Source organism: Phaenicophaeus curvirostris, chromosome 29 (genome assembly GCF_032191515.1).
Source record: "Phaenicophaeus curvirostris isolate KB17595 chromosome 29, BPBGC_Pcur_1.0, whole genome shotgun sequence".
NCBI classification, from domain to species: Eukaryota; Metazoa; Chordata; class Aves; order Cuculiformes; family Cuculidae; genus Phaenicophaeus; species Phaenicophaeus curvirostris.
In genome coordinates, this window is record NC_091420.1 from 4010396 (window position 1) to 4031453 (window position 21058).

Genomic DNA, 21058 nt, shown 5'->3' on the forward strand with positions numbered 1-21058 from the left:
TGAATTCTCCCAGATAAGCAAAGAGAACGTGGGATCAGAGTGGGACAGGGATGTTTGCAACGGGTGGGATCGTTGCTGAGCTCGGGCGATGCTGGTGACACCGATGGGGCCGGCGAGGCCACAGGGGTCCCCACACTCCATCCCACCCCCCTGGTACAGGGGCTCCCGAGGACACCGGCCCTGGCCGAGCACAAATCCAATTAACGTGGCGCTGGGCTCATTAATTCCCCGATTACGGTCCGGGCGCTCGCTCTCCAGGCAGCTCTGGCTGCCAAAGCTGCTGGGGAGGATCCTCCACTCACACTGGGATTGAACCCAAACCACAGGTGGAGTCTGGAATGACTGGGGGTCTCCGGGATTTTAAGGTGCCCCAATCCCAACCACAGAGCAGGATCAGAGCAGGGATCACCCTGGGTAAAGGCTGCACCAGGACCCCGAGCTGGATCCACCTCACCCCATGGCTTCTCCCAGCACAGCTGGGGCAGAAAAACCCCTTCCCATAACACAGCTGGGTATGGGGAACCACACACGGAGCGACTTTCATCGGCATCGCCTCCCTCCCACAACCTTGGTGGCAGGCGATGCCCGCGCGCCAAGACACTATGTGAGCTCCACATCCAGCCTCATGCGGGAGCAGCAGGACCAGCATCTCCCAAATACCCCAAATCCCACCCCAAGCTTCAGGCTGCTTGGGGAGCAGCACGGAATCCAGCCCCAGACCTGCCCCAAAACAGGGAAAATGGCTTCTTGTCTTTATTTCTCCTCCTGGCACTGCCTGGCCCGGCTCTGCTGGCCACGCGGGCGCCCACCCGGTCTCAGGGATCTCACATGATCCCATCCCAGAGCCGACTACGATCGAAGCCCACGAGCAAACACCCAGAACCGAGCCGACCCACAGGAAAACACAAGCGCAGAGCGGCACAAGCCTTGTGCCAGAAGGCTTGGCCCCACAATGCTGCTACTTTGGGGTTGGGGTTTTTTTTTGCCTTTTTTCCTGGTTTCCCCCTGCCCCCCCGACTAAGTAGGTTTTTTAAAGCCCAGGATGGGGTGGGAGGGGTGATCCGCGTGGAAACGCAAGGGAAAAACAGCGCTGCGGAAGGTTAAAAGTAACATAACAGCACGTGTGTCTGCGTGGGGTGCCTGGATCCAGAGCTCCCCAGGGATGGGGGTTTCTACATCCACACATTTACACACCGAACAAAGTGAAGGGAAGACATTTCTCATTTCAGTCATAAAAAAATCAAGGCAGAGCCCATCCTTGGGAGCGGGAGGTGGCAGCGGGTGCCCTTGGTGGCTGCTCGGCGGTCCCACCCAGTGTCCCCTCTGTCCTCGGCCGAGCCTGCCCTGTGTCCTGGCTGTGTAATTCCATAAAGATGACGTTCACAAATGGCGTTATTATTAATAATATTTAGTTTAAGGGCTTTAATACAATAACAGAATTTTAAGTGTTAATCGGGGTGGGGGGAGGGTTACGTTGGTCCATGCCGAGGCGCTAAGTGGCCGTGTCCCTCTGCTGTGACCTGACCATCTGAAAGATGTTCTGAAAGAGAAGAGAAAGGACATTAACAGCGCAACAGCACCTGGGACAAGCTGGGAGCAAGCACAGGGGGCACATGGGGCTTCTGCCTGTCCCCAGCCCCAGCGTGGGAGCCCTGGGGTGGCCAGGAGGGCTCCTGGACCCACCACGGACACCGCATGAAGCAAGGAGCTCCCTGCAGGCTGAACGGCTCCCAGGATGGAGCAAGGGGCTCCCTGCAGGCTGAGGGGCTCCCAGGATGGAGCAAGGGGCTCCCTGCAGGCTGAGGGGCTCCCAGGATGGAGCAAGGGGCTCCCTGCAGGCTGAGGGGCTCCCAGGATGGAGCAAGGGGCTCCCTGCAGGCTGAGGTCGACGCTCTGGGAGCAAGGAGCCCTCCCAGGACCAACACCCATCCCACCCCAGCTCGGGTGCACAGCACTCCCCCCACGCTCTACTCGCCCCTGCCAAGGACCGGGATGACAGGAGGGGACAGGACCCCACAGCACACACGGCTGTGAGCTCCACTCCGTTCCCAGCAGCAAGAGCTGCAGAAAGCCAGGCCTTGGAGGGGCAGCCAGGATTCAGATGGCAGTTCCAGACAGGATTTGCCACTGCCCTGCCAGAGCAGCTGGTTTGGAAAGGGTGAAGAGCCACGCGCCAGGCCAAGCTGAGCTGGGACGATTTTGCTGCCCACCTTTTCTAGGCCAGCTCTGATCCCAAATGGGAGAAGGTCCCAGAAGGCAAGGGGTGGGCAGTCCCGCTGCAACCCCATTCATGCTGCTGTGTGCGCAGTGCCAGATCCCGTCACCACTGCCACCAGCCCAGGCGGAATTCCTGCTTCCAGCCACCCAAGAGAACTTGTTGGTGTTTAATCTGCCTGCTCAGCCTCACACCAGGGTGCTGGACACCCTTTGGCTGCCTCACTGCAGACTCCAGCTTCTGGAGCTCTGGCCTGGAGCATCCCACCGGACGCAGGGAAGCTGTGGGGATGCCCGTTGGGTTTGGGGGAAGCTGGGGAAGGATCAGCTGAGGGTTCAGACATAGCAGGGACCTCCGGCCCTGGGTTTACCACTCTGGAGTGCTACAGTCCTCACTGGAAACCCAGGATCCAGCACATCCCAGCTCCTCTCCAGCACTAACGAATCCTCCCTGCACACACAGGGCTGCAGCTGGATGAGGAGGCAAACAATGCCCTGCGGGAAAGCAGCTCAGCCCCACAGCTGAAGCTGGAGATTAAAGGAGGGCAGGAAGGAGGCCAGGAGCAGCACTGGGACTTACATGGATCCCCCAAGGAAGCTCCAATCTCTCCTGGCTCTGCAAGCAGCCCTCCCTCTAGAAAAAGGCCAGAGGCTGCACGTAACCCAAATTACACTGGCAAGAGCCAAGCTGAGCCAAGCAGCAGCTCGGCTCCTGTGAAAGGAGGACAGAGCTGTCTCTCCATGCTCCCCCTGCCTGGCTTGGATGTGCAGGGCACCACATCCCTACTACAGCCTCACCTCCAAGGTCCAAGCAACTGCGATATCCCCAAACAGCTGGTGCTTGCAGCCCTTTCAAGAGGGGACACAATGGGAGCCACCTGCAGCCTCAGCCTCTTTTGAGAGGGGAGACGATGGAGGCCACCAGCTCTCATCACTCAGCGAGCCGACAGCTTGGCTGAGCCTCAAACCTGCTCCTGAGGGCACCCAGAGTTGCCAGCCAGCATCTGTGGGTTGGGAGGGGAGGCAGCAGCTCTGAACGCCCCAAACAGATCTGCAAAGTATCTGCCAAACCTCATCCAACTTTGTTTTACACAGAGGAAGAGAAAGCCACAGTGAGCATTGAGAACTGCTCCTGATCCAGAATCAACCTCCTCTCCCCTAACGCTGGTGATGTGATTGGTGGGAACCATAGCGCTGTTGGGGGAAAGCACCATACTCCAAGGGAAACTGGGGGTGACCCTCAGAGGACAGCCAGGGGAAAAAACACCCAGGAGCTGAGGTCAACGGTTTCTCCCATAACATCAAGCAAAACCACACAGAGGCGTAAAAACAGGGTGGGATAAAACCCTGTGTCCTTGGCAGGGAAGCAGTGGGATGTTTAGTACTGAGGATCAACTGATTCAAGAGGGAAGGAAAAGCAATTCTCTCTGTTTCCATTTCCAGACCCATTCTTGCAGCCCGGGGAGCAGAGGCAACGCTCGGTGAGCACAGCCCTGGCAGGAAGCAGAACCGAGCCCCGTGGAGCCCATGGCCGGTTCCTGTGCTGGTGGGAGCTGGGCAGATGTTGCTGGTCACAGCCGCTCGGCTCCCATCGCTCCCCGTGGGCCGCTCAGCGCTAGGGCTGCAGCGAGGCATGTGGGCTGGGGAGGGGTGCGACAGTAGTTTGCTCCCTGCAAGTTTTGCTGCATCCAAAGGCTGCAGCGCAAAGCCCAGCGCATGCTTTGCGGTCCCAGCTCGCTCCTCAGCATTGCCAACTGCGACAAATCATCCCATGGGGATCTGCTGCCCTCACCACCACTGCCTCCCCAGAGGAAAAGCGGTCTACTTGCTGCAGGGGAGAAGCAAGGGACAAGCTTTACAGTCCCTGGGAGCCAGCAGCTCTGAGTGCAGCTCCCCTGCTCCACCCCACTGCCAGGCGAGGCTGTTTTGTCTCCAGAGCCAGAGAATCCCTGGCACCTGCCCTGAGCCAGGCGAAGGGAGGCAGAGCTGCAGCACAGCCAAGGTGAGAAGCAGCTCCATGTTGCTGCTGAGCTGCCCTGCTCATGGGCACGTGGCACGAGTGAATCCCTCTGAGTGTCTCCCAGCTTTGTAGAGAAGACATCAAAGACAGCTTTTAAGCCTGCAGTGGCAACACAGGCGCACACACACAACACTGCACGCGAACCCTTGTCAGTTCTTCCTCAAACATGCCCCACGTGGCACGTGCTTGGTGTTTCAGGACTCGAGGGTTTACCCAGCGCGATCGCGGGGCGCGTTATCACGCAGGATCTGCTTGGCAGAGGAAGTGTTACACCAGGCGGGAGGCTCCCACACCCCCACACTCCAGGGCTCCCTCCTGAGCAGGAGACGCGTCCCACACCGTCTGCTACTGCTCTCTACGCAGCCAGACGGGGGCTCCTGCCCGCTTTGATGTCCAATGCTTTCGAGCCAACACAACACAGCTCCTGCTTGAAAGGAACACCCACCAGTACCGCTGGGGTTAACAACTTTCAGCCTTGCTACACGCAAGGGCGCTTTCTGTTACAAGTTAAATAACCCGCAGCTATTTCCGATGCCGGAACAAAGCGGTAGGACTGGAAGTGGGAGGACAGCAAAGCACTGGGTCCGCGGCAGTCGAAAGGTGCGTCTGCATCCCCACAGAGGACGCTAAGGGACTCCAGCCCGCAGAGAGGCACCCGCAGTGGCTGCAGCTCCTGGCAGGCAGCACCACGCCAGGGTATTCCAGCATTGGGTGACTCCGCAAGCCTCATCCGGGCGGGGAGAGAAGCCTACGAGGGGATGCTCTAGAGACAGGAGACATTCACAGATGCTTCCCGGTGTGTCCTGAAGCAAAGTAAATCGTTCAGCTTTATATCCTGAATGGGAAAGCAGGTGGGCAGAGCAGCAGCAGCAGCACGGGTGCGTTTGCGAGGTCCTACAACACAAGTGGGGCGGCTCCTTGCTATCAAAGCAGCGCTGCATTTGCCCATCCCTAAAGGTCTTTGTTCCACCACTGCCGAAAAACAGGAGGAAACCCACATGCCACCAGCCTGCGGCCTCCAGGATCGAGTCCTTGGTCCTTTAAAAGCGCTGCAGAGCCAAACCGTCTGTCCCTGTTACACCTGTGCCCTCCTCTCCCTCCTCCTGGGAGGCGAAGGGAGCCGTGGCTCGGATCTCAGCCATCAGCTGCGGCGTCATATTCCGGGTCATTGTCACAGTCCAGGAGTTGGGCAAGGCAGGACCAAGTGTTTCAATCACCAGGAAAGAGGCTTTGAAGCACAAAGCCACCTCTATCCCACGAAAAGCAGCAGCAGGGATTTGAGTTCGCGGGTTCCCTCCAGGGAGAAGCCGCTAGGAAGGGAAATGTCCTATGCTAACAGGAACTGGAGTAGAGAAGCAGGAGAGAGGCTGCGTCCGCAGCAGCACGGCCAGGCTGGCTCAGAGAGCACAGACGCTGTTTGGTTTCAGCCCCATTACCTTGCTGCACATATTGTCTTTACTGCAGTTCTTGTTATCCTTGTCTGTGGCTTCCTCCTCCACCTTTACAAGGGAAAGAAATAAAGAGGGTATAAATAAAACCGCAGAGCTGAGAGGGGCAGGAGGAGACTGGAGAGCTGGTGTTGGAACAGCTGGGAGAGCAGCAGGATGGGATCCAGGTGCTCCACAGACGTCGGACACGAGGAGAGCTACAGAGGAGCTGGGATGCAGAGAATAAGACAGGCAACGCACTCAGGCAGCTTCTACTTCATGAAACAAACCTGAGAGCCACGGAGACTTCGTTCCGAGGAGGGACAGAGACATCACCCCCAGCTGGGACACAAACCCAGAGCCGAGTTCCTTGTGGAGCACAGGGAGTGCCCAGTGCTTACGAAGCCGAACAGCACCATCACACGTTACCGAGCCACTCAGCCTCTTTCCTGTAAGGCTCGGGACCAGGACAAAGTGGGTCCGGGCTCAATCCCCACCGCTGCTCCTGCGATCGTCCAGTGGATACACGGGCTGATCGGGGGCTCTGCAGCTCCGGAGCACAGCCCAGCACCAGGAGGTCTCCTTGCCCCTGCCTGCAGGTCCCTGGTCACTTGTAGGAAGTTCAGCTTCCACCCCTCAAGCTAAGGAACACCAAGGATCCCATTTTCTTATGTCCTGGAAACCTCTTCCAGGTTTATGCTCCTCCATCCCACTGGTACCTCCTGTGGTGAGTACAGCTGCGCAGCCCAGACCCTGTGGTCTCGGCATATCTCAACGCACCTCCCACACCCCAGCCATGCCAAGGACAAGCCCCAGTACCCCTGCCCCAGCGGAGGCCCATCAGGTAAAGAAAGAGGGAGGCATCCTTCCCATTTAGGAGCCTCCACGACCAGGCAGCTGCAGGGCAGATTTTCCCTGGATCATCAAGTAGAGGCTTGCTGTGTTTAAGCCCTGCTTTAGGCACCCAAATCCATCAGCCAGCAGCCACAAGCAACCACCAGGAAGACGAGGGCTGATGCCAGCAGCACTGATCAGATCAAGAACAAGAGAGGATCAAGTCTCCAGCAGCGGCACATCGCTGACCCCGCGAGGGAGAGCAACACCTCGGGGCAGTAGAGACAAGGGATAGCAATCCCACAGTGATCCCAGACCAAGCAAGCTGACTGCATGCGGGGTCTCTATCTGCCCTCTGCCTCCACCTTGCAAGCAAAGCTGACAGGAGCAGTCCCTGGGGACGGCAGATGTGGGGCAGCCCCAAGGAGGAGCAGCAGATGGATGCAAGGTGTTGAAATGTCTCCCTCAAGCTGGAGGAGAGGCCAGAGAAGCATGGTAGTGGGGAGGGAGAAGGCAGGGCGGACTGGCATGTGTGCATCTCCCACCGGAGCTCAGAGTCAGGTCCAAGTGTGGCTGAGCAAGTATCTCAGGCTGGGATCCAGACCCCCCAACACCGCTGTGCTGCTCAGCTTTGCACCCGATGCTCTCGAACGCTTCCCAAGCAATTCAGCAGCCTGTGTAAGCTCTCCAGAGGATGTTTGTGCCCGCCCACATGAGCCTTTCCCAGCACTGGGGGCTCCGTGCTTGAACCAGAACATGAAACACCCTCCCCCTATGAGCCTAGGTTGTTGGAGGCAGCTGGTCCACCTCTGCGCTCCCTGGAGACAGGGAGCTCCACTAAGCATCCCATCATTCCCCACAGACGCTGTTGGTAAGGACCAGGCAAAAACGCTTCGCACTAAAAGCCTGCCACAACAAGGGAAGCGTTTTCCCTGCGCTTATGGCTTCTTACCTCCTTCCTCCACTTGAGCTCGCAGAAAACCCGTTCGAAGCACTCGTGCATGTAGTTGAACTGCAAAGAGAAAGCAGGCAGAGCTCAGAGCAGCCGGTGGCCCCAGGCAGCCAGCCACCCTGGCTCCCAGCTGGAGAAACACGAGCTCTGGCTGCCTGCCTGCAGCCTCCCGTGCTGCTGGCTCCTCCTGGTGGCCACCGACGTCCCTTGGTGGCCACTGGCTCCTCCTGGTGGCCAGTAGTTCCTGTGTCACCTCCCGCTCCAAAAACTAGAGAACAGGGTGCTGTTCCTCCAGCTTCCAGGAGGGTAACAAGCAGGTTTGGGCTTAGCAGAACTGGGAAGAGCAGGGATACTCACGTAGGGGGTGAAGATTTTAACCCATCGGGGTTTCTTCTCTCCTCGCGCGTATTCGAAACAGAACGCCATTCCCTCTTCATCCGTGTCCCACCTCTGCATCTCATCCCATTCAAATGCTATGACCTGGTTCTGAAGGGAGAGGAAACCCAGGTAAGGCCAGAGCCAAGCAGACCACGTGGAAAGGGAGGTTTAAGGCAGAAAGCGAAGCCCCACAAAGGGGAAGGAGGATTCCTCAGACAGCCTCACAGCACAGAGAGGTACAAGCTAAGGAAGCAGCAGTGAAAACACCTACAGAGCTGCCAGATAAACCCCTGCACTCCCAAACACTCAAAAATCCCTTGGGAGGCCCCTCAGCAGCCCCAGAGCTCTGGGGATGCAGTGCTGGTGCTCTCTCCCTGCAGCACAGCTGAGGTGGATCTTGCCGGGAATGTGCTCACCTCCAGCTGGCCCTCCTCGGTGCAGGCGTGGAGTTTAAAGTGCTTGATGCTGATGGCAGTGATGACGTGTCCCTTCCGCCGTGAGTCGCAGGAGCAGTGGGGGAAGACGATCTCGTTGTAGCCCTCGCACGTCCGTAACATGTTTAAATACTGCAGAGAGAAAACCATGGCAGTTAGGTTGCTCAGAGGAAGGGAAAGGGACCCTGGCATTCTCCTCCTTCTCACCCAGCTCCATCTCTTGCACGCCCAGTGCTGATCATTGCCCTGGAGACCTCTGGCTTCACCCCAGCCCAGGAAGGCTGGATTCCCTCCAACAGACAAAAACCCACAGACAGCAGGGCTTTGTGAGGGGATGAAAGGAGATTCCCTCTGGCTGCTCAATTCCCTCCTCAAAACATAGAGCCATCCAAGGTCAGAGCTCCCCATAGCCCAGAATGCCAAAACCCCTTCCCAGGAGAGCTGGTGCAGCCTCAGCTGCTGATGCGTGCGACCATGCTCCTCCAAGAAGGGCACAGATCTGAGCAAGTAGTCCCCACTCTTGCTAGAGCCATCCTCCCAATCCATCCTCCTGATCCCTACAGGCTGGAGATGAGAGGAGAAAAAGGGGGTTGTTGGGCGGATGTGGGACTCACATTTCTCAGTCACGCAGTGTAGATGGAAATGGTCCAAATAGGTATTTTGGCTATTTCTGTCTTTCTGGTTGCAGCCCAGACAAAGCTGCACTGCTGGGACACTAGAGAAGCACTGCAAGCTCAGAGTCACAGCTCAGGGATGTGGGAGAAGGCCAGAGCTTCTCCAGGGGCAGGTCCTGCAGAGCCCTGCAGCCTTGTGTTGCAGGAGAACAGTTTATGCAGGGCAGAACGACAAAGGCGGCTGAAGTGACATTTTAACCAAGGAAGAGGCCACATCCTGAGCAGTGCAAGGGGCCAAAGTCTCAAGCACTGTGCTACAGACGGGACAGGAGGAGGCAGAGGATGAAGAACCTTGACTTTGTAGGCTCTTTGGGACATACATATCATCGTCTTGGCCTCCTGCAGGACCAGGGCCCTGCAGCACACACGCATGTGTGTGTGTGTGCGCGCGTATGTCTGTCTGCCTGTCCTGGGATAAACCCTTCATATCTCTGTGTGAATGTGTGCGTGGAGCAAGAACAGAAGAACCCATAGGAAGAAGCTCTATTTACTGATCCTGATCATTAGTTAACCACTAACCTTCTAGGCTGAGCACTTCAGGTGGCCCCTCCGGGTCCACCCTCAGGCAGCCCCACAGCAGCAACCCCTTGGAGCCACTGCTGTCAAAACTGGCTTTGAGGAGAGCCTGACTAAGCTGGAGAACGGGATCCCAAAGCCACTGCTCTCCAAAAGCAGCCGTGCTGGCCAGGAGAAAGCAGCCGGCCTGAAAAAGGGCAGTCTGCATGCACTCCTATAGGCACCCCAAGTTATTTATGAGTTGGATTCTCCTGCTGTTTGGTCTTCGAGGCATGCTTGCACCTGGTGATGAGCTCAGGCCATCCCCTTTGCTTCCCTGTCCACACCAGGCAGGTTCATCGGCTCCTACTGCACTCCCAGGCCTTTGCCGGGCGGTGGCGAGAGGCAAAAAGACCCTAAACCAGACAGCGAGTCCTGTCCCAGGATTTGCAACCCAGGAATTCTTCTGCTGGACAAAACTAAGGCACAGAGGGGGCAGTGACTCGCGTGATAACGGGGCCAGGACCCAGCCCAGCATCACCACTTCAGAGCAGGCTGAGGCAGAGAGACCTTTGCCTCCCAGTTCCTGGGAAGAGTGAGCCGTCACCAAAGGCTGACAGTGAAGGATTGCCACACTGCACGCTGAGCACCTCACCTTTCAATGCCAGCAATAACCCACAGGGTTTTATCGCTGCCTTGTTTGGAGCCGAGCCGAAGGCTGATCCTGCCAAGGACGAGCCACTGTTCAGACCTGCCGGGCATGAGGGGCGGTTCGGGTTCGTGCAGCGGCCGACCCTCAGGCAGAGCCCAGCCCTGTGCCTGGCATTCCTGTGCACCCGCACACCTTGCCAAGCCCTCCTGCGCTGAGCCCACACCCCACGGCTCTCCAGGGTTGTTGCTTTCCAAGAAAGAGGTGTTTTCCACGCTGTGTGCATAGTCATGGAATGGTTTGGGTTGGAAGGGACCCCAAAGCCCATCCAGTCCCACCCCCGCCATGGGCAGGGACACCTCCCACTGGATCAGGGGCTCCAAGCCCCATCCAGCCTGGCCTTGAACCCCTCCAGGGATGGGGCAGCCACCAGTTCTCCAGGCAACGTGGGCCTCCTGCAAACTGGACAGGCAGGATAACTCACCATCACCATCTTTCTCTGCTCACACAGCTTCTGTAGCTGGTAGGACTTCTCCTTCGCCTTAATGTAGCCTCTCTTGACATCATCAACAGCCTAAACAGAGAGAGGGAACCCAGGAGGTCAGGGTAGTGGATCTCTACAGTTCAGAGAGGTGCTGGGTGCCTTACAGCCCTGGCCACTCGCCTGATGGAAGAAGTAGGTGACTGCCAGGTCATTGTCATTGAGAAGAACCTCCTCCTCTGTAGTGAAGAGCCATTTCCGGATGATCAGACATGTTCCCAGCACCGCCACAGTGTAGTTCTGCACGTAGAGTTTGTGGGGGAATTCATTGGGCGCCAGCTTGCGCACTGGGAAGAGCAAAGGACAGTGAGGTAAGTGCACAGCCCCACAGAGTGCTGCCACCAGACATGGGTTGTAAAATCCAACACCGGTGATAACCTTTGGCTGAGCCAGCCAGGATCAGGGCCCCAGCTCTGCCCCAAGATCCTTCCTTCTCCTCCTCAACCAAATTCAGCTTTCTCCAACACCTCCTCCCACAGTGTTGGGCCATGCTGGTCCCTTGCAATCGCTTCTAGTGTGCGGGCAGGGACTCGTGGGAGACTGAACCCCTCCTGGCCATCAGAGAGCTTGGCATGGCTCTCGGGCATCAGCACAGCCTGACTTCATGCCCAGGGAAGCCAGCCCATCCTGTCCAAGACTTTGAATCTCAGCGTACTGGAGCTCTGCACTGTCCCCACAGTGTGGAGGACAGGATAAAGTCCCTCTGGTCCTGGCAGGCTGCCAGGCACACAGAGATGACAACCCAGAAACAAAGGAACTCAGCTGGGAATGAGAAACAGCTCAGCTTAAAACCCAGCACAGGGAAAAACAAACCACAAACCAACCACTGCACCCATTCCGTGGCCCGACCATGACATTTCAGCCTCTCTACAGCTTCAGCGATGCCAACATGAAATCAAAGATTGCTGTGGCCAAGACCTGAACAGCAGCCAGGAGACCCTGGCGCACTCCACAGGAAAGACAACAATTACTTAAGTGCCCAAATGATCCCAGAATCCCACAGCCAGGCCTCAAACACCACCAGGATTCAACCAGGGAAGGGGGATGAACAGCTACAACACAGCTCGCAGTGCATCCCCTCCAGGGCCTGGCCACCACCCACAACCGTGGTGCACAGACAGACTGCCCTTGATCTGCTTTCCACATGTGCACAGACCGACTCTGCCCTCAATCCGCTTTCTGTTCCAGCAAAGAAAAAAAGCCATCCCAAGGCACTGCAGTGCCCTCTCTCCAGAGATGGACATGCTGCAGAGATGCTGCCTGCTTTTTCCAAGCTCCCTCGATCCTTTGAACTGAAGTAAAATGAGTCCTGGTTTAACAAAAACCTTGTCTCCTTGATCTGCCTAAGAAAGAGAAAATCAAGTGGTAGCACCAAAGCCATGAAATTTTAAGAGCTCCTCGGTATCGGAGCCCGCTGTGCCTGCCCGAGCCCTCCTGCAGGCTCTGATCTTGTGAGGAGAGATAAGACCTAATTGAGAACAGCACTGGGCCCTGCCTGCACCGCAGAGCCCCTTCTCAGCGCCAAGGGGATTAAAACACTTACCAAAAGAGTGATTAAAACACTTACCGAAGGAGCGACTGATCACTTCAAACAGGGCAAAGTAGTTTGCGGTAATACTGTCCATCCCAACCTTCGCAGCCACAGCCTGAGGATCAACCAAACAAGAACACAGAGTGAGCAAAGCAGAAGCCAGCAGGGCGGTCCCGCTCCAGGGCAAGGCTGGGTCCACAGCGGTTACGCTCTTGTATTTAGAATCATGGAATAATCTGGGGTGGAAGGGATCTCAAAGCCCATCCAGTTCCACCCCTGCCATGGGCAGGGACACCTCCCGCTGCATCAGGGCCTCCAAGCCCCATCCAACCTGGCCTTGAACCCCTCCAGGGATGGGGCAGCCACCACTGCTCTGGGCAGCCTGGGCCAGGGCCTCCCCACCCTCACAGGAAAAAATTTCTTCCTAAGATCTCATCTCAATCTCCCCTCTTTCAGCTCAAAATCTTTTCCCTCATCCTATCCCTGCACTCCCTGATCAAGAGGCCCTCCCCAGCTCTCCTGCATTCCTTGACAGCTCCCACTTCTTGGCTGAACTCAAATTGTCCTCAGTTTCCACTTATGGACCTGGCCCTCCAGCCACTCGCAAACACCTGGCCTGGCTAGAGGGTTCCCTAAAAGGGTCTCTACCCTGAATCTCCTATCAGAGTGAGCCTGGCATGCTGGCTGCAGGCAGCTCTGGGATCTAGCTCCTCCACCGCAAGCCGTAATACTCAGCCTGCCTCGCGCTGACGGCCACCCAGCATTAAGATATTATACCAGGGAAAATTAATTCAGCAATGACTCTGTCCTTGCAGCCCGGACTGCCAGCGAAAGCACTGCATCAGCACAGCATACAGTTAGGGTTTTCCAGCATCCTCGTCCTCTCTGCTGCGGTGAAGCAGCGTCCCTGATGGCCACCCGCATGTGAGAGGGGTAGAGCGAAGCACATGGGTGCCCACGGGGTCTCGGTTAACGCCCAGGTTGTGCTGATCTTCCAGTGAAGGAGGAAAAGGAGCAGCTCACCTGGTAGACCTGGTCTGTCGTGCTGTTCTTTTTGACCCGGACCGTCACTGATGTTACATCCGGTAACGCTACTCGGAGCTCCACATCAGATACGCCGTTGTAGTTCTGAGGGAGGGTAGAGGACAGGAATGGGCATCACAGGAACCAGGCCCCGAGCTCTATGGACTATTTATTGCCTCGTGCTAATTAAAATGGTCACTGCTGGCACCCCAAGAATCCCATTCCAGCCTGCACTGGATGAATTCTGACAGAAGAAGCTCTGCTCCGAGCAGGAAGCTGAGCAAACCCTTCAGACCATGATGGGGCAGGATTTTCCATGCATGGGTTTGCTAGGGAAGAGTGAGAGGAAGCTCTGGGTCACAGCAGCTTCATGCACCACGGGAAGGTTGGAAAGAGGACAGCAAACAGCAACTCAGATCACAGGAGGAGTCAGATCGGTACTCAGAGTGCCCGCTACCTCTCTGACAAATATAAACGCAAACGCCCAGCTACTGGGCTGCCACCATCACAGAAACCAGCAGCAGAAGCAGTGAACAGGGTTTTTCTGCCCGGTCTCCCCTTGCCAGGTACACAATGAGGCCTCGTGGCCGGCTCTGCTCTGTGCACACCTCAGAAAGCAGCAGCAAAGCCATGGAGAGGAAGTTCCCCATGTGCACCAGCTGCCAGGACGCTGCAGCCTTAATTTCTTGCCATGGTTCTCTACCCAACGTGCCATGGCTGTGGCATGGAACACATCTGCTCTCTGATCCGGCTTTACCAAGCACCTACAGCCTCTGGAACAAGGATGGTCACGGCAGAGCTTCAGTGCCATCGCCTGCGTGCCTACCTCATCTGACTCTGACAGGAACTCCTGCATGATGTCGCTCTCGCCGATGACACGTATGGAACAGACTGCGGGGCAGAGAGCATGGGTTAGCAGGTATTCGGGGAGCAGGGAGCCCTCCCCTCTCCTGGGACCAGCCTGACAGCAACACAAAAGTAACGGCCTGTTCTACGGGCGGTGTGAAACCAGGGTGGCATCTCCAGCCTGAAAAATCCTCAGCTCTCCAGGACTGTACCAGGTGTCCTGGCACAAAGACTGATCCAGTCTGAATCCCTGCAAACTTCAGTGTGGAGTAATTCCCTGAGATGTTCCCTGCTGGTGAAATACAGGCCCTAGGCTCACAGCCAGCAGGAGGTTTAGGCCACACTTAAAACTGGGCAAGAATTTAATAAATAGTACTTTTTCCTCTAAAAACAGTAGTTATTCCAGAGGGACTGAGACTGTTTGGGAATTTAGGCCAAGTTCAGCAAATCATTTGGCCCTGGACTGAATCCCGTTGTCTCTGAGATGCAGCCAGTCTCCTTCACCACTACAGCCAGAAAATCCAACTCAGCTACAACTGAGCTCCTTTTCCTCACAGGTAAAGGATGTTCCCGGAGGATTTGTCTCTCTGCGCTCACAAGGAAGGCAGCGCACAGCTCCAGCTCCATACCTTTCTCCAGGTACTCCTCCAGGCCTCGCCGCCGCGTGTCCAGCTGCTGCTCTGACAGCGAGAACGGCCACTTCCCCGGAAGACGCGGGAAGGTGAAGTTGGCAAATTCCCGTTTCAGGTTCTGGTGCAGGATGGCGAACTCCCGGTAGCGCTTGGAGCAGAGCTGGCGGCCCGCCATATATACATTGTACACCTGCAGGGAGGAGAAGAGGCTTGCTGGGGCGGGTAAAGCTTTCCGAATCCAAACAGGCACAGCTCTTCCTTCACAGAGGCCCAGACAGCACAAGACTGAACAAGGAGGGTTTGAGCCAGAGCAAGAGCTGGTGTGAACACTGAACTGTGCCGCTGCTGGTCCTGAGAGCTGGGGGATGTCCCAGCCACCACCTCAATCCAACAGCAAGGGCTCAGAGCGGTCCTAGCTCACCCAAACCCCATCCTGCTCTCCAGACAAGGTCTCAGTGCTCCCAGCTCCCTCAAAACTCATCCTGCTCTCAAGGGGAGGGCTCAGAGCGGTCCCAGCTCACCCAAAGGACACTGACCACAAGGTCATGATACTGACCACAAACTTCTCGCCGTTCTGCTCCACGTGCTTGTAGGTGGGGATGGAGATGGGCACGGCTTGTTTTTCCGTGTAGTCATAGAAGGATTGCCCCAAGGAGTCATCACTGGGATCCAGATTGTCCGCCTCATGGGGCGGCACGGACAGCACCGTCAGGATCAGCTCCTTCTCACCGGCACGAATCAGGTCCACCACCTGCTTGTGTGTTGCGCCTTCCACGTTCACCCCGTTCCTGTGGAAGAGAGACCAGAAAAGCCGTAAGTGAAGCAAAAGTGACCACAGGGCCCTCCAGCCATGCCAGGCCAGAGGTCCACCCTGTGTCTCCTTCCTTTTAAACCCCCTAGCCTCAGCTCTTTAGTTGCTCCAGTTCTGCTCCGGTCGAACTCCACCAATTTCTCCTATTGGTGATTTATCAGGTTATTTGTTCCTGATTTATGTTTAACGACTTTGGACACAACTGAAACTTCTTAGAGCCTCACACAGCCTTTCAGTACTCAGACTGAGTTTTGCAGTTTCTCCCATTTCCCAGCTGAACGACGCAGCAAGTTTGCAACTGGAAAGCGAGCTCTTCCCCATCAGACAACAGCAAACACAAGGAGACCACAGAACCGGGGAAGAAATGTTTTCCTGTGAGGGTAGGGAGGCCCTGGCTAAAGTTGCCCAGAGAAGTGGCTGCCCCATCCCTGGAGGTGTTCAAGGCCAGACTGCACGGTGCCTTGAGCCCCTGATCCAGAGGGAAGTGTCTCTGCCCAGGGCAGGATGTGGAACTGGATGGGTTTTAAGGTCTCCTCCAGCCCAAACCATTCCATGATTCTGCAAAGACAGTGAATGCACCACACACTACTCTGCCAGGGCAAAGCCCAGCTCCCAGGCCTCTCCAGCTCCAAATCATACGCAGATTTCCCTAAATCCAATATGAAGGTTCTAGATGAACAAGGATGGGAAAGCCCCAAGTGGGCTCAGACAGCAAAGGTGGGTGCCATTTGTGCCACCAAGGCACGGCACCACCAGCACACCCACTTCGACGGAGCATAAAGGAGGTGCATGTTGCCTTCAGCCACTTCCAGGCAAACTGCTCTGCCTCCCCACATCACCCACTGCTGCATTCCTACTTCCTACATTGCTCCAACCAGATCCCAAGAGCCCTCCAGGAGCCCCAGGAAAGCTCCGAAGACCTAAGCCACCTCTAGAGCATTCCTGCAAACCCTGGGTCATTAACAACGCTTGGCTCCTGCTTGGCTCCTGCTTTGCCCAGAGGATACGGACCACCCCAGGGCCAGCTTGGAAAGCTGCTGGACCCATGACTTAATTTCAAAGCAAAGAGAGCTGGTAGGTTCTCTGCCAAACCTGCGAAAGGACAAGCCTGGTTCTATGATTCTCTGTGGGAGAGCCCAGACAGCGCCTAGGAGAACCAGGACCTTCCCTCAAAGCAGCTGGCGCTGTGGCCATTCCAGCTGTTTTTTGGATGCAGAGAGAAGCGATGAAGACCCTCTCTCTGGTTTGGGACCCCCTATCCTTGCAGCTACACCCAGAGCAGACTAGGCTCCCACTGCCCCCCGTCTGGTAAAATGAACTCATTTGTTCCCAGTGGTATCTGCTGGATTATTCTTGTGTGAGCTTCCCCGCAAGCGGAGCGAGCGCGGGTGGGATTTTCTTCCCCATCAGAATTAGCCATGACTGTCACTCAGGGCGATAATCGAGAACTGAATTAGCTCTCATTGTCTCCAGTGCCCTCGGCACCCACAAACACAAACGTTAAGAGGATTAGAGCACCAGGGCTGCAGATCCAGCCTCCGAAAGCAGAAGCTCGGAACCTGATGCCAGATACGGGTGTGCGGGGTGGCAAAGGACAAGACCCCACAGCCAGGATGGGACCCTGGAGGAAGCCTTCGGACAGCACGGAGGCACCCACCGGCTCTGCAACATAGGGAAGGGCCGCATGCCACCTTGCAGAGGAGACTCCCACTCCTGTCCCTGCGGCCCGAGCGCTCAGCCCCACAGGGATGGGGGTCTTGGGGTCTTCCAGCACCATGCATGTCCAGAGCAGGCTAGGAACAAATGGACCCTGCAGACAGGCACGCACAGTGCCCCGGTACCCCATGGCAGCAGCCATAGGGCTTTGGTTAAGGCCAGGAAAGATCCCACCCCCAAGGCTCCTGCTCCAAAAACCTCTCTCCCAGACCAGTTTGGTCAGAGCTGCAGGAGGTAGAAGCAAAGCCCTGCTTGGAAATAACCAGAGACACCTCGCCCGTGCATGCTTTCAGCACTCAAACACAGCACAAGCTCCGCAAAGATGCCCAGAGCAGGCAGCGATCCTGACGGAAGCGCCAGGTCCTTTCGCCACTGCCCAGTGTTCCATGCCCACTGTGGATCTGGACAAACTGGGCACCAGCATCGCTGTGGATCTGGTCAAATGGAGCACCGGCATCGCTGCGCTGGGCAAGGGCAGCTGCCATGGATGCGGGCAGATCGGGCACTGGCATCGCTGTGCCAGGCAGCTGCAGCTACAGCGGCCAGGGCTGGTACTGCCTGGGGAACCCCACCCCACCATTGTGCTGGGTGCTGCTCCAGAAAGGAAGGGAAACCGGAGTTATTTTTAGAGTCCTGTTTTATTGTTTTCCGCTCCAGCTCAGAATCGTACTAGGATTTATTTGCAGGAGGTGGATTTTAACAGATCCAAGGAGAATCTGCATCCTCTTGACAGGCTGTGCAGAGACACCAGGGACTTGGTCCCGCCAAGATGCAGCTGCACCATGGATTTTTTGGGCCAACTGCTGCAGCCCGGTTAATAAAAGCAAAAGCTAGTATTGGAAAAGGGTGAGAGCAAAGCTGGCAGCGCGACAGGGAGAACCCAGGGACATTAAAAGCTTCTCCCAGGAGATCGAGCACGGGCCGACAGAGAGAGAGAGGAAATCCCGCATCCTTCTGGCCACTGCTGCTCCTGGCCCCACCAGGCAGGATGCTGGGGGGCCGGAGCGCCCTGACCAACCCCTTTGTGCCCCTTGTCAACCATCGTTATCCACACGTCTTGACTCCTTCAAACACCATGCATGGTTTGAGAACAGACTGAACGCCACCTCGTCATCTCGTGCTGGCTGAGATGCTGGGATCGAACCCTAACTCGTGGGCCAGCTGAGACGCCGGGATTGAACCCCAGTCCCAGCATGGCCTCAAATCCCACCCGGGATTCCAAATGCAGCCCTTTCAGCACTAACCCAGGGTGGGGATGAGGGAGAATTCCACCTCGGCACCTGGTGACACACACAAAATGCTTTCCCTCACCGGAAAACGCTGTCCTCCCAAACGGAATCTCCAGGTGCAGGGTTCAGCCCTAGACTGTTCTGCACAGAGAAATCTGAGTGGGAAGTATTTGGGTCACCCGGGAGCTGCCAAATCCCACAGCCGGCTCCCTGCAGGGCATGGTCAGTGTTAGCCACAGGCCAGGTGCAACAGAGTTCCTCTGCTTAGCCTAGACACGCTGCTGTCCTTCACAGCACATAAGGGCCAGCCGGGAGGCATTCCTGCTGCTGCGAAGTCCCAGTAATTAATCACTAATTGAACTCCAGCAGCTCGGCACAAGGTACAAACATGTTGGGGTAAGGAGGGATTGCACAGCTCCGCACAGGCAAACCAACCCCAGGAACCACGAGACTGAGGAACGCGCTAAGGAAAGCGCCTGGCTGAGGCTGCAGTCACCTCATGGTGGTTTATCGGTTTGTCGGTCCACAAGCATGGATCCCACTTAAAGGGGTTTTGGGGGAAAAGCCGAAGCATTCTCAGGGGGAGGCGTTTTCAGGCTCACATCCCAACTCCTGCTGTCAAGAAACAGTGACCACACAGCCCTGGACAACGTATGGGCCCACAGCCTGGAGGAAGAAGAGCCAAGCAGCCAGTCCCATCCCTGATCGTGCATTCCCACCACCGCTACCTTGGCATTCCCAACTCCTCTGCTGCACACTAAGAGGGGAAGGCTGGGCCACGAGCTCCACAGCATGGCCCTGCCTTGTCCCTGGGCGCATCCCTGCCTCGTTCATCCTGCAGTACATCCATGCCTCATCCCGGAGCACATCCCAAAGAACGTTCCATGGAGCATCCCTGCCTCGTTCATCCTAGACTGCAGCCCTACCTCGTTCCAGGGCACATCCCTTCCTCGATCATCCCAGAGTACATCTATGCCTCATCCACCCCGGAGCTCACCCCTGCCTCGTTCATCCCAGAGCACATTCCATGGCATATCCCTGCCTCATTCAATCAGGAACGCATCCCTGCCTCAACCATCCCACAGTGTGTCCTGTGGCACATCCCTGCCTCATCCCACAGCACGTTTATGCCTTGTGCCACGGCGAGGCTCTTGTCCCCTCCCAGACCCCCACAGACGCCCCTGCCCACTCCGGGTCTCCGTGCTGATGACCGCGGGTCGTTTGCACCTCACACCCCTCATCCTGTGCTGGCTCCCTGGATGCACCCCCTAAAGAGGCTCAGCCCCCACCCCCGAACCCCCCCAATTCCCCAAGGAGGCTCAGCCCCTTCACAGCTCCCCTAAAAAGGCTCAGCGCTCCCCATAATGACACCCCCATCCCTGAACAATGCTCAGGACCCCCTTTGGACCCTCTCAGCCTCCTCAGGAACCCCCAGCACCCCCCTTATCACCCTCAGGAGCCCCCCAACCCCCACAGGACCCAGCTCAGGATCTTCCTCAGGAACCCCCAGACCCTTCAAGACAGCCCTCCCCCCCATACCCCTCTCAGCATCCTCCCAGGATACCCCAGCCCCTTCAGCCCCTCCTGAGAATCCTCATCAGGACCCTCCCAATCCCCCCTCAGGGCCCTCTTCAAGACCCTCCTAGACCCCTCTGCACCCACCTCGGGGCCTTTCAGCCCCCCTGCACCCCCAGATGACACCTCTTGAGGCCTTCCTAAGCCCCCTTCAGGACGCCTCCCAAGTCACCTCACGAGTCCCCTAGGCCAACCCTAGCCCCCCCCGGCTCCATCTCAGGACCTTTCAACCCCCACCCCCTCCCTCCCAGCCCCCTCTGGATCCCCTTCGAGACCCTCCCAGCCCCCTCAGGACCTTGCAGTCCCCTCTACACCCCCTCATGCCCCCACCCATCCCTCCCAGACCCCGCAGGACCCCCCTGAGCCCCCCCAGGACCTCCTTCAAGACACTTCCAGCCCCCTCAGCCACTCCCACCCCACCCAGGCCCCCTTCAAGACCCTCTCAGCCCCTTCAAGACCCTCTCAGCCCCCTCAGGGGCCCCTCCAAGATCCTCCCAGCCTCCTCCGCGCTCCCCTAAGCCCGCCCAGGACCCCCTCCCAGCCCGGCCCGGGGCGGCGGGGCGGCCCCCCCGTACTCACACCTCCAGGATGCGGTCCCCCTTGCGCACCCCGGCGCGGTCGGCGGCGCCGCCGCCCAGGACGGCGCTCACGTGCTGCAGCGGCGCGTACAGCTCCCCGTTGATGCTGCGCAGCTGCCCGCCCTCGCTCACTTGCCCGCGGACGTTGAAACCGTAACCGGACTCGGATTTAACGATGCGGACGACGCGGGGGCCGCCGGGCACGGCGGGGCCCCCCTCGCTGCTGCCGCCGCCGCCGTTGCTGCGGTGCGGGGCCGGCGCCGAGCGCGCTTCGCCCTCGTCATCCGCCATCTTGGGCAGCAGCGCCTGGGCCGTCACGGGACCGGGGCCGCGCCGGCCACCGTAGGACACCGCCCCCGCCCCGCCCCCGGCCGCGAGGAACGACGGGAAATGTAGTCTCGGCTTACCAGGAATGGATCCCCGGGCTATGAGAGCGCAAAGGACGTCTGGAAACGTAGTCCCGGCCTCTCAGAAATGGGCCCCTGCCTGTGGGAGCGCA

General features: G+C 57.5%; 1 protein-coding gene across 2 annotated transcripts; it reads right to left on the minus strand.

The window, feature by feature from the left end:
- Positions 1-1392: 1392 nt before the first annotated feature.
- Positions 1393-20877, minus strand: SNX27 (sorting nexin 27). 2 transcript variants are annotated; one of them, XM_069878363.1, is made up of 13 exons: positions 20561-20877; positions 15207-15438; positions 14648-14840; positions 13999-14063; positions 13173-13277; positions 12186-12264; positions 10742-10905; positions 10562-10651; positions 8242-8391; positions 7805-7933; positions 7448-7507; positions 5671-5733; positions 1393-1540 (listed from the first exon to the last, which is right to left on the minus strand). In XM_069878363.1, the coding sequence occupies exons 1-13, from the start codon at positions 20848-20850 to the stop codon at positions 1493-1495; spliced, it is 1668 nt and encodes a 555-aa protein (XP_069734464.1). In that variant the 5' UTR covers positions 20851-20877; the 3' UTR covers positions 1393-1492. The 2 variants fall into 2 exon arrangements, with proteins under 2 accessions (XP_069734464.1, XP_069734465.1); XM_069878364.1 differs by lacking the exon at positions 5671-5733.
- Between the last annotated feature and the right edge of the window lie 181 nt (positions 20878-21058).

What these genes read in the sequence shown, in the direction of transcription:
- SNX27 (XM_069878363.1), bottom strand. Translation starts at nt 20,850, where the DNA reads ATGGCGGATGACGAGGGCGAAGCGCGCTCGGCGCCGGCCCCGCACCGC. An exon ending in TCCTGTCAGAGTCAGATGAG is followed by an intron (nt 13,278 to 13,998) that starts GTAGGCACGCAG and finishes ACCCTCCCTCAG; the next exon opens with AACTACAACGGCGTATCTGA. An exon ending in AGCTCAAGTGGAGGAAGGAG is followed by an intron (nt 5,734 to 7,447) that starts GTAAGAAGCCAT and finishes TCCCTTGTAAAG; the next exon opens with GTGGAGGAGGAAGCCACAGA.